Genomic DNA, 13,397 nt, shown 5'->3' on the forward strand with positions numbered 1-13,397 from the left:
TGAGGGTGTATGTAGTATTCTCCAGTGTGTGGCAGTTTTTTTGACTGTTATGGCTTTGTGCTACTTAGGTTCTAAGGTTCTTTGAGGACAAGCCAAAGAACCCCTATTGTAGGTGTTCTAGTGTATCTTAGACCACTGACCGCAGCTTCATTCTTCTTCAGCTGTTCCAGGATCTGGGCATACTCCGCTTCCTTCTCTATGGCCTCAGCAATGGTGGCTTCATTCTGTTCGGCGTATGCCATGGCAACCACTGCCAGAATGAGGTTGATGAGGTAGAAAGAACCGAGGAAGATCATGACCACAAAGAAGATCATGTAAGTCTTGCCAGCTGCACGGAGTGTCTGAAGATCAATTCATATTGAAGAAGCAGTAAGGACTTTTGGTCTAAAAATACTTTTGCAATTATTTTGGGCAGCACGTGAGAGCATATATACTGTAAATGAACCTGGTCTTGTGTTTGCACTAACCAGCTGGAAAAGATTCTCCCAGTAGTCCTGTGTCATCAGACGGAAAAGAGCCAGGAAGGCCCAGCCAAATGAGTCGTAGTTTGTGTAGCCATAGTTGGGGTTGTTTCCTGCCTTAAGGCACATATATCCATCAGGGCAGCCACTGTCAGCAGAGTGGAAGGAAAATTACACCTCTTAGTAATGTGAATGCAGACAGCATACACGAGCCATATAAACAAAAACTACAAACATAAAAAACATACATACTGTATGAATCGCTACCAGTATGACTACCAGAGAAATCATAGTTCTGCAACCCAAATCTTTAGTCAGGGTGCCAATACATATCATATCCTGCTTCTGTTTCACTCCTGAACCATATTTGTATGCTTGTTTGTCCATACATTTTTGCCTGAACAGAGGGCAGAGGACTATCATGATGTTGGTTTCATCCCCTGGATAATGTAAACTTACACTGAGGCACAATGAGAATAGGAAGAGACACTCACCCAGCATCTGAGCTGTTCCCACACAGCAGCGGGTCCAAGCTACCTTCCAGGAAGTAATGGTTGACTAGACAATTGGGGTTTGGAGTTCAGAAGATCATTCAGGAAAATGTGAAGCGTGATTTGGAAAAAAAATAAAAAAAATATTAACTTTTTTTATTTACATGTAAACACTGCACTGTCTCTGTTGACTTCATTTTGCCATTTCTTTAAGTTAACAGACTCCTGATATTACAGAAAAATTACACCCATAGGGGAGTCAAGGTACAAATCAAAATCCATCATGTTAGTCCCTCAGTCATTTATGGATGGTGACTGTATACCTGGGTCATCGATGTATTCCTTATAGTCAAAGGTAGTGTTTGTGGTGTAGTTTGGGGTGGAGGTAAACGTCTCCAGCGTGAAGTTGGACAGTGGTGGCCAAATGACGCACTTCTGCCGCAGGTTTCCCATGAAGAGCTGCAAGCCCACCAGGGCGAAGACAGCCAGACAGAACACTGTGAGAATCATCACGTCCCGTAGCTTCTTCACGGACTGGATCAGTGCACCAACTATGGTTTTCAGACCTGGCACCAAGATTTCAAAGGTTGTCAGCAAGGTTTTTTGCATTAGATTTTTAAAAGGGGTTTGGAAAATAAAGAGGAACAAGAGATTGTTATAGAATGAATACCTATACATCCACCTCATACAGAGACACATTGGTGTGTTGGCATAAAGGTGTGGTAATCAGGAAAGTAGGTGGTGCAGAATGTTGCAGATTCTGAATCTGACAAAGCACATATGTAATGTATATATGCTTATAAACTTCCTATGAGATTGCGACATTGTTTATTTTCAACTATTTGTGGACAAATAAATCTAAAGTTGATTAAGTTTCTATAAGTGCCAATAAGTAGCAGTGTTTTCTGCCACGACTGTTAGCACATACCAGGAATTACAGTGATAGTTTTCAGGGCACGAAGAACTCGGAATGTCCTAAGAGCAGACACATTGCCCAGATCGACAAACTCGGTGACATACCTGCGGATACACACAGAGCAGACAAACCTTTAGAAAAACAAGGTTCAGTGGAGCAGGTCTTACATATAACTTCTCCCCCACACACAGAAGCTTTTGTTGACAACCATACTTGCAACCAAAGGATTCAAAATTCTTTTACTTTGCTTTTTATTGGGCCATTGACTTTTTCCCATTGTACAGATATATCTGCTGGAAGTAATTAGGGGCCTACACCTGGCAAGTATCCTGTCTGACTTCTTCACCCTCAGGCGAGATATAGTAGAGAGAGAATTCTGTAGTAAAAGATACTGTATGGTTCAACATCAGCTATATTTAGTACAAGGCAACTGTGCACTTTTGGAGCCAAAATGGCAGCATTATCTGCATATGGTCTGCAAATGGTAAGAGGGTCATCACACCAGTGCACCTGCCATGTGTAACCATAAACTTATCCAGCTCTAAAAATGAGGTCTGATGCATGGAACGGGTATGTTCTTTTGCCTTTAAATATTACCCTGGAATCTGCACCATCACGTTTAATCACTGATAGCACAGGTTATGTGTGTGGATTACTCTTAAATGTTTGAAACTTCATGTTCAGCTTTGTGGTAATATTAGATCATCAGAGGCCTATACATCCCCTCAGTCCACCACTTAACTTATTAGAAATCAAACAAACTAAACCTACAGTCCATTAGAGGACACAATTAACAGACATGAAGTGCTCCGTGACTACCTTCATCCACATTGACTACACTACATCGTCATCTTACTGAACTCTAAATATTTAAGTTCCCTTCCTAATGGCAAATGGTTCTGGTGAGTGGATCTAGTTCTGTTTTGATCGATCTTTACCGGCCAGCAATTTATTACTGATATTATCCCCTTGAAATAAAGTGTCCTCTCATTTTACTGAACACGTCTCAAGCTCATCATGGTGTCTTTGTCTCTTTCATTCAAGGTATCCTGTGAATGATACATTGATACATTGCCACTTTACCATTGATATTGGGCAACAAATGTATATCCAAAGAACTTAGATAAACAGTGAAAAACTTTTTGCAATAATCTAATTTGAATGCTAGTCATTTGATTGCCTGACCACACTGCTGAACAATGTATCATCACTTTTAATGGCTGACTCAGGATCAGGGCCAGATCCAAGACAGATACGTTCCATAAGCGTCTGTCTGAGTAGGTTCTCTTTGGAGAAGTCTTTCTCTACGTGGTTCCTCGGAGTTGTAAGGACCTCAGCAGTAAGGAACGACTAGCACTTTAGACTCAAATGAGGAGGGGAGCCAGAGCTAGGCAGACTGGGTGGAGAGGATCTAAATATAGAACCAATCCATGACCCCACTTCACATGGGGCAAAACCTTTTCATTTGGCAAGCATGCATTGTTGTGATGGGGGAGGGGCAGTGGATGGGTGATGATGGCAGTCATGGGGGGCAAAGGGTGCACTAGGGGGTCGTTAATGACAGGAAATTGTAGGAAATGATGGTGCATACAACTGTCATTTCACCTCCCCTTTGGTGCGGTGTACACAAAGTGAGGTCACACTCACACATAGTTCACTTCGTTTTAATGTCACCCAGCAAGGCACTGAATAGGTCACTGACAGACAGACACACACACATGCGTGCGCACACATACACACACACACACACACACACACACATGCACAACCACTCACACACACACACACACACACACACACACTCAAACTACCATGGCCCTAAATACCCAGGCCATTCTAATCATGACATTAAGCCAGAAGACAGTCAAACACACACACAAACACATACACTGCATCCATTCGGTTACATGAATGGCCACCTTGTCCTCTTCTGTACTCACGCCATGCTGATGACCATAAAATCAAGCCAGTTCCATGGGTCGCGAAGGAATGTGAAATCTCCCATACAGAATCCTCTGGCTAGCACTTTCATAGTTGCTTCAAATGTATAGATACCAGTAAAAACATACCTGCAAGACAAAAGATGTGTGTGTTAATTCCAAGGTCATTCGGACAAGTCATGTTGTACCTGTGTTCTCCCCTGTAAGGACAAGCCAAGTCAACTTTTTGTAGGAATGCTCAGGGATGTAAAGTAGCTGTTCAAAAGGGAGAAAATACTCTTAAGTGACTGTGCAAAGGATTAAAGCTCAAACTTACTCCATAATTTTATTCCACGCTGGAGGGTCGCTCATCGTCATGAACACGCAGTTAGCTAGAATAGTGACCATGATGAACATGCTGAACAATTTACATGAGAGTTAAGGAACAGAGCGAGGCTGTGTGGGGTTTTTCTACTTCCAGCTCAGACTTACATTTTGCACAGTTACGGGTATCAGTGAAACTTAAACTAAATTCTGTGCAATTAGACAACATTTGGAAGTAGGAGAACTACTGTATGTACTACATACGAGACAAATAATGTGATTCTTTCAATATGGAAATGAACTGGATGTATTTATTTTTCTAGTTTTTACAGTGAATTAAGTTTGTTGTAGAGGTATTGAGAGTATGTGTGCATACATGTGGAGTGTTGAGTAAAGAGTTAGTAAGGATATGAATGTATGAGAACTTTAATGGCTCCTCGTCTGACAATGCTGAAGGGGCTCAGACAGTAGCAGGCTGGCTCAGCGTTGAACCTGAAGATGGTATTCCCTTTGTTGATGACGATAAAGGTCTGAAATTGACAGAGAGAAAAAGAGGTATGGTATGGTTATTATAAGCTTTCATTATTCATGCATTCATGTTTAAGTGTACAATGTAATTTATGCACCTTAGGATGGAAATAAGTAGGATGTTCATACGAGGTTTTTATCTTTGACTTTTCTTATCAGTGATCATGTATGCCTATGCATAAAGAACATTTGATTTTTTACTTTAATTTTATTCTGAAATCAAGTTTGAGGATTGACATTTATCGGTATGTATGCCTCTTGAGAATCAAATCCAAGGACTTCAGCTGTGCCATTAATCCCATCAAGTCAGCCATTCGGACCTTCTGGGCTTTGTAGTAGGGGTCCAGCTCCTCCAGGGGCGTGTTAAGTAGCTCTGGGGGTGGGTCTCCGTAGATGAAGGGCACGGCCTTTCCTGCCTCAAGGTCACTGGAGGGTTTGGGGAGGTTCTCCTCGTTCGGCTCAGTGCCGGTGTTGGCGTTCAGCTCCTTAATGCGCTCCTGCTCGGCGGCCTCCTCCTCCATGCGGCGCTCGATTCCCGCCAGCGACTCCGCGGTGAAGCGGCGGAACACATCGGTGCCATCAGTCGGGAGGAGCAGGCCTGCCATCTTTGCATTCTGCTCGATGAGAGATGCCACCACGCTGGGGTCTCTCAGCAAGGCCCTGCAGGAGGACAAGGGGGATGGGGGGGTGGGGGGGGGGGGGAGGAATCAAACTTTGACTTCACTGCAATCAAACCAACAGAAGTCATTGACTTTAGGAAAAAGTGTTGTTGTAGTATTAAAGAAGACTATTTAATGAGGACAAATCAACAATATGAATGAACAGGCCTCCTCAGAAAGGCCACTGGAACGAGATGAAACATTCCATGGATGAGCGCTCAGATAGGTGGTCCAAAGCTAATGCATAACACATTACTATTAGTATTAGTGCACAAACCAGCAGAACAATGTCATTAACTTAATGCACTTTGTTGAAGAGGTTCAAACAAGAATTTCACTCTGCTTAGTACAGACGAATAAATTACGTGAAGCACTTGGCTCATCTGCCTCAAGTCCTTGGGAAAGAGATGGGGGCAGAGACCCAGGGTGACCACTCGAGAGTTCATGAGGGAGGTTTGCATAACTCAGACTGCTCTGCCATGTGTTCCAGGAACTCCAGAGCTTAAGGCCCCGTCACACCATGACGTTCTGGTCAACGTTCTCTGAACTTTCTAATCGTTCAATTTCGAGCGTTCTAGGGCGATGTGGACACATCTGGCGTGTGACTTAACGAAAGAATAGCGTAGGACTGACGCATGACTACTAACGTGGGACTCACGCATGAGGAGCATGTAACCGCGACTTGTGACGTGTCACTTGTGCGCGACAAACGTGTGCTGACGTGTCTGCTACTAGCGCTACTGCAAGTAAGAAGATGATAAATCCTGCTGAAAGTAAGAAGAATACAACGCCTCTTTCACTAGCAATGTCTTTGGACGAAGATTTACTGTTATTATTATTGTGATTTACGAAATAACGGGCGTTATTCCTGGGGTTTTATGTTATTAAAATAAATGATTTAAATTTGACACTGAATTTGTGTTTCTCAATGTTTATTATTAGAAAACATCAACACATCCACACACATTGTCCATGTCACAAGAGTCTTCATATCATATCCATCTGCCATGGAACAGCACCAGCTATAACAGTGCTCAGCTATGTTCAAGTTCAGTACATCTACTTCATGTTGGGCTCAAGCAAGCATATATACCCTCCACTCCGCTTTTCGCTAGATTATGCAATCACCTTGCATGACATGATAGCATGGAATATGTAGATTTATAGTGCACAGAATAACGTTTGCAATGATGTAAGTTGCGTTTGTTGATCACGTATGGTTAATAACATATTAATTGTAGAAGGGACATGATAAAATCAAGATCTTCCCTTGGTGAAAAAACTTTCGCCGATATCTTCCTACGAGAGATGGGTTAGGTGCTCAAATTTCCCTGGATCAAAGAGGACGTTAGTAGGCATGTCCAAACTAAAAATCACGTCTCAGGATTGCTGCGCACATAAGTGTTTTCGGGTGCATCAACTGTACTCAGTCTACCCTACCCAACGACTGACTATGATAGCCAAACGCGTGCAAAGTTAATAAAACGTTCCACCAAAGTTCTCCAGCGTTTAAATGAAACGTTGAAGAACGCTGATCTCCATGAGAACGTTTGTGCATGTTCAAAACTTATGTTTTGGACCAGCGTTCTCCTCCGATCACCGACGATTACCGACGATTACAGCGTTCACCAGCTTTCACACAAAGCTCTTCTGGCGCAATTCCAGCGACCATGGACGATTACCAACGTTTCCTCTAACATCATAGAACGTTGACCAGAACGTCATGGTGTGACGGGGCCTTTAGCTGTCATGCTATTTAGTCATGTCATGTCTTACATTAATAATTCTCATTTTGAGGAGGGGAAATGTACATTTGACTTGCTGCAGCCCGTCGGCTGAACAACTTCCCAGATTGTCACAATTTGACAATTTAAATCAAATACAAATGCACTGTGCCATGTCAGAATGAAAATATCTGGTTTGCCAAACTATACATAATTAACCTATTAGAGGGCATATTGGAATCAGACCTAAAATTCACACGCCATCCCACTTTAAACATTTAATGCCTTTGAATTCAAAACCACTGGAGGTTTGAAGTACAAAATACAGAACAAATACCAATGTCTGCCTCCTTAAAAAGATTTCCTGAATTTATGTTGGAAAACACTCTCAGATAGAAGATATTCAAAATTGTAACATTCTCCATGCCTACATCACATCTGATAAGATAAAAACATGAAACACATTGGAACTAATTAACTTTACACAAACTAATCAATGAACAGGAGCAAGACTCATAAATCCAAGTAATTTATTTACGTGTGCATTCTCTTATGCATTCTCTTATGCATATTCCTTGTATGCATTCTTTCACAATCTAATAAGAAACCTCTGATAGCAGTTGTTACCACATTTTAGGTGGCATTAGTTATACTAGGTAGGTTGTTTAGGACAATAAATAAATCAGGCATTTAATAAAAAATATTTCCCACAGTACCTAATGCTACTTAAAATAAAGTTCATATTTCTCTGACTGTACTTACAGCTGATGAGGCCATAGTTTCAGGTTTTTGCTCCTCTTCACTCTAGCATTCCTGTTACTTTCCCACGCATCCAGTAATGGAACAATTGGCGTTTGCATACTCAATTAGTGCTGTGGTCTTTTACAGACCGTAACATGTTACACCTTTCCCTTGGAGAACTGAATTTGCAAATTTGCAGGCTTACGCTTTTGATATATGAATACTGTACAACTGATAAACCCCCGCCCCTAGCCCAAAGAAAAGACACTTCCGTCCCTTTTCGAGACACCCAGTTCAAAACCAGAAGACGAAGAAGAAGAGGGTGTTCCCAGTGTGTGTTCCCAGAAATTGGTTGTTTACAGTGGAACAGAGGTTCAACGGGTCAGTGGAATGCCCTCTCGGACCAGAACAAGGAGCTCAAGTCAGTGCACAGGATGAAGACAGAACTCCACTATGCATTTCTTTCAATACTGTGTCAGAATCCTTTAACTCTCTCAACCCATAAACTTTTATTTTTCCTTCCTAAAAGGCACTCCGTAAGGTAGTTTTGTTCATTACACATTGGTGTCGTACTGTCTGTGTCTGACAAGGTGGTTTATTCCCAAGGCTACTCTAATGAAGACTTTCAGCTACAGACCAGAGACTGACACCCCATTTATTTCAAACAAACAACAAACAAACAAACAACAAACAAACAGGCTGACTTCAGTCTTCATGACACTCAATCCCATTAGCTCCTGAACAACAGCAACTCAGAAAGGAGCTGACTTTGGAAACTTTGGATTACACAGATCACAGCCTCAAGGCAGTTGTGTGTGTGTGTGTGTGGGTTGGTGGGTGTGTGGGTGGGTGGGTGCTGGGCGGTGGCAGGGACAGGGACCATATGCCCGACCAATAAAGATATTTTGATAGATTCGTAAAAATAGGCTCAATAAGTTGAGATATGTTTTAGTGATAGCCTTGCTTCCAGGTGACTGCCATATGATCACCTTAACCCTCAGAACGACAAACAGCACACTCAGGGCTTTGATGCCGAGTTGCCATGACTCCAACGAGAAGCTTTCTCAGCAGACTTCCAACAGACACTTATGTTCCTCACTTTAAAACTTTTCACAGTTTCACACTTCTAGTATTCATGGTCCATTTGGTTTATTAACAATGTATTACTATTACATTGCAACAGTACAGCACAACCAGAGATCTGGATATATGAATCTGTAGAGGGTTTTCATTGACCCGAAAGAAAAATATCGCATTTGTCCTTGTATGCACATAGAAACATGTCTACTTCTTTTCAAGCGCTTTTCATCCGTGCAAAGTCCTTTGCTGATAAATAATATAACAATGGGTGATCTGATGAATAAAAAGCCCCAGTTAACACAGCATTCCATATACTACAAATCTCGATGGTGATGGAGACAAAGACTTGTTTATGCCAGAATCTTCGACTGGAATTTTTGGACAAAGACTTGTTTATGCCAGAATCTTCGACTGGATTTTTGGACTTGTTTACTGTCTTGAAGAGCAGAACTTGTTGCACTTTGTTGTAATATTAAAAACAAGCTTAATGGTGCCCTTTCATTAGCATTTCCACTCCGGACTGCAGTGAGACTGAGTCATGCCAGGCCCCTCTTCCATCCTGCCAGCTACAATGAGAAGTCATTCAAGTAAATGTAGAAGAAGAATGGGACTCATACTATTTGTGTGTGTGTGTGTGTGTGTGTGTGTGTATGTGTGTGTTTATGTGTGTGTGTGTGTGTGTCTTTGTGTGTGTCTGTGTGTGTGCGTCTGTGTGTCTGTGTCTGTGTGTGTGCGTGTGTGTGTGTGTACAGTGGGGAAAATAAGTATTTGAACCCCTGCCAATTTCGCAAGTTTGGCCACTTGCAAAGAAATATGTCATCTATAATTGTAATGGTAGGTGTATTTTAACAGTGAGAAATAGAATATCAACAAACAAATCCAGAAAACTGTATTTTATAACATTTATGACTTTATTTGTATTTGATGCAGAAAATAAGTATTTGAACCCCCAAGCAAACAGCAAGAATTCTGGCTCCCAATGACCAGTTATGTGCCCAAGAAGCACACAGATTAGTCCTCATTAGGCCTAACAAGGTACACCTGATCTCAACTGGTGACGTGTATAAAAGAAACCTGTCCAAAGAATCATACTTTACACCTTCAACCTCACCACCATGGGCAAGACCAAAGAGTTGACCAAGGACGTCAGAGATAAGATTGTAGGCCTGCACAAGGCTGGAATGGGTTACAAAACCATCGGCAAGCAGCTTGGTGAGAAGCAGACAACTATTGGTGCGATTATTCGTAAATGGAAGCAGCACCAAACAACTGTCAATCGCTCTAGGTCTGGGGCTCCATGCAAGATATCCCCTTGTGCGGTATCGGTGATCATCCGAAAGGTGCAGAATAACCCCATAACTCCACAGGGGGAGCTTGTGAATGATCTCAAGGCAGCTGGGACCACAGTCACCAAGAAAACCATTGGCAACACACTACGCCGTAATGGGTTGAAGTACTGCAGCACTCGCAAGGTCCCCCTGCTCAAGGAAGCACATGTACAGGGCCGTCTGAAGTTTGCCAATGAACACCTAAATGATTCTAAGAAGGATTGGGAGACAGGATGTGGTCAGATGAGACCAAAATCAGGCTCTTTGGCATCAACTCGACTTGCCTCGTTTGGAGGGGGAAGAATGCTGAATATGACACCATCCCCACCGTCAAGCATGGAGGTGGAAACATTATGCTTTGGGGCTGTTTCTCTGCCAAGACGACTCCACTGCATCGAGGGGACTATGGATGGGGCCATGTAAAGTGGAATATTGGGCTTGAACCTCATTCCCTCATTCCCTCCCATTGAAAACGCAACCTTAAGGATTTGGAGAGGATCTGCAAAGAGGAGTGGACCAAAATCCCTCCTAAGATGTGTGTAAACCTGGTGACCAACTACAAGAAAAGTCTGACGTCTGTGCTTGCCAACAAGGGTTATTCCACCAAGTACTAAGTCATGTTTTGCTAGGGGTTCAAATACTTATTTTCTGCATCAAATGCAAATTAAGTCATAAATGTTATAAAATGCAGTTTTCTGGATTTTTTTGTTGATATTCTGTTTCTCACTGTTAAAATACACCTACTATTACAATTATAGATCACACATTTCTTTGCAAGTGGCCAAACTTGCGAAATCGGCAGGGGTTCAAATACTTATTTTCCCCACTGTATGTGTGTGTGTGTGTGTGTGTGTGTGTGTTTACATGTGTAAGTGTGTGTGTGTGTTTTGTGGAAGGATGCAGACATGTGTGGGGGTGAAGGGAAGGGGAGTAGTATTCCAAGAAATTATATTGTATTGGCATCAGAAAGTGTTTTATTCACATTCTGTGTGTGCATTAGAGGGTGGATTCCTGACCCGAGCCCAAGGAGACCAAACTGCTTAGCAATCTACTCAGTAGTTATAGTTATATTTCAGGTGTTACTCATATATATTTCAGGTAGATATGACTCAAATAAATTAAATAATTAAACAAATGCTTTTAAGAAGGTGAGTTTTACACGCGTTTTGGAGGTACCAAGGCTGTTGCTGGAACCATAAAGTTTACCATAAATGCAGGAATGCAACTGCACTGTAAAAACTGCACTGAAAACTGCTGATGACATTCCGTAATGTATATTGTGTGTGTGTGTTAAAACACTGGTCGATATAACCTATATAAAACTGCATAAAAAATGCATTTTGACGGTAATTTACAAGGAGCCCCCACATGTGTAATATTGCTAAACAGACAAGCTGTAACCATGGGAATCACCATGAAGCTCTGTGCTTCAGCTTACATTCACTGCGTTGGGCTCGGGACATAAAATAAAGGCCAGTGGGGTTTGGGCTGGGCTCAGTTACTACTCTCTCTGACTCTGACTGGTCGGGTTCAGACAGAAATATGCAGTGCGAGCCGCACTCAAGTGTGCATGCACACATGTGTGTGTGTGTTTATGTCTTACAAAACGAGTCAGTTTCAATCCATCTTCCATTTAGGTCATTGAACCTCAATTCGCTGATAAGTTTACACACTAAAAGCAACCTCGCCGACCAAAAAAAAAATTGCAACATGAATATACTTCCAGCATTGTGCCAGTTCTCAGACATGTTGTCCATCAACGCAGCCCACAGAGGTCTGACAATGTCTCTCTGTGGTATTTCTCGCAGTAAATAAGCAACCTGAGCCAGAGTTCAAACAGATTGGGTCAAGTGCTGGGTCGGGGGGCACCAGCAGCGTCTGACACCTTTACAGTAAATATCATTGCCACTCCACATGGGATCCTAGTTTCACAGGGTCAGACGTGACTGTGGCACTTTCTGACAGGAGTTCTTGTGTGGGGGACAACTTGTTGACATTTTGGTATTGGATTGCTCTTAAACGGACCACAAACAAGGCTGTCTCTCCCTGACAAAAATGTGTCCAGAACTTGATGAAAGTATGGCACTCAACAGCGCTGTTTACCGTTTAAACTAAATCAGCATTGCAACCTTGTGATCCTTCTTCACGAATCATTGGATTGGTTAGGAAGCTTTTCACACCAAGCTAATCCTTCCCACTTACATTTTGGCCTGATATGCACACTTTGTGTAAATCATTCTAGACTAGATTGAGCTCCACTTACATTTACATTTGTTCATTTAGCAGAATCTTTTTATCCAAAGTTATGTATGTGTGTTCCCTGGGTATCAACCTATGATCTTGGTGTTGTTAGTACCTTGCTTTACCCGTTACTCTTTCATAAGGCATGACCATCCAAGTTGGCTGAGTTGTGCAAAAGAGAGGAGAGCCATCTTGAAAAATTACCTTGTCTTTTGACACTCCTCGTCAGCTATCAACACCATTTTTGACACTGCAGGGCTGTGGTCAAACTGGTAGAATGTGTCAGTCAAGTATCTACACCGAAATTGAAGCTTTTTTACTATTAATAATCACATGCATGAGCTCAATTAGTCACAATGTAATCTTTCAGAGGAACCAAATACCTTTTTAACCCTTTTACTATTTGGAGTTCAGACCCTGAACCTGATGTTGAATTTTATTGACCTTTTCAGGAGCTTGGATGTTATGAGTCAGCAACAGTAACACAGCATGATGGGGAGTTTACATACAGCACTCCATTACGTCTGCGATTGCTTGTGGATGTATTACATGCCAACTGCTATTAAATTAGTAGCCATTGGTATTCCTGGAAGGAAGCATAGGGGATTGGAATGTTATGTTACAGGAAAGGGTATTACGGTGGATTAGGGGGGCGTGCAGGAAAGGAAATGGTTCGAACTTCGAGAACTACAGAGAGATATAGAGAGAAAGATAGGAACGAGGAGAGGACAAGAGAATAAGATCAAAGTGCAGATAAATGGGTAGATGGGTCGAACGGATAGACAGAGGGACTGTGAGAATGAATGGGATAAATGATAGCAAGATGAAAAGAGAAAGAGATATAAGGAGAGACGGATGAAAAGAGAAAAACAGATATAGAGAGGGAGGAACACTGAGACTGCACCTACACACTAAACAGGGCAAGGTGTAGAGTAGGAGAAAATAGAGAAAGATACACAGAAAGCAGGACAGAGGGAGAGAGAGC

General features: G+C 42.1%; 1 protein-coding gene across 2 annotated transcripts in view; it reads right to left on the minus strand.

The window, feature by feature from the left end:
• The window catches only part of scn4ab (sodium channel, voltage-gated, type IV, alpha, b), a 51,278-nt gene that overhangs the window by 21,734 nt on the left and 16,147 nt on the right, over positions 1–13,397 (minus strand). Inside the window, exons 1-10 of one of the 2 annotated variants that reach the window (XM_012816846.3) lie at positions 7,785–7,993; positions 4,960–5,299; positions 4,523–4,641; positions 4,125–4,214; positions 3,809–3,937; positions 1,881–1,972; positions 1,276–1,518; positions 956–1,019; positions 468–609; positions 141–341 (exon numbers count right to left, since the gene is read on the minus strand). In XM_012816846.3, coding sequence (XP_012672300.2) covers positions 141–341; positions 468–609; positions 956–1,019; positions 1,276–1,518; positions 1,881–1,972; positions 3,809–3,937; positions 4,125–4,214; positions 4,523–4,641; positions 4,960–5,299; positions 7,785–7,882 — 1,518 coding nt within the window. In that variant the 5' untranslated portion in view covers positions 7,883–7,993. Of the gene's footprint in view, positions 1–140; positions 342–467; positions 610–955; positions 1,020–1,275; positions 1,519–1,880; positions 1,973–3,808; positions 3,938–4,124; positions 4,215–4,522; positions 4,642–4,959; positions 5,300–7,784; positions 7,994–13,397 lie in introns of those variants that run through there. The other variant, XM_012816845.3, reaches the window with a different exon arrangement.

Source organism: Clupea harengus, chromosome 1 (genome assembly GCF_900700415.2).
Source record: "Clupea harengus chromosome 1, Ch_v2.0.2, whole genome shotgun sequence".
Classification (NCBI taxonomy): Eukaryota; Metazoa; Chordata; class Actinopteri; order Clupeiformes; family Clupeidae; genus Clupea; species Clupea harengus.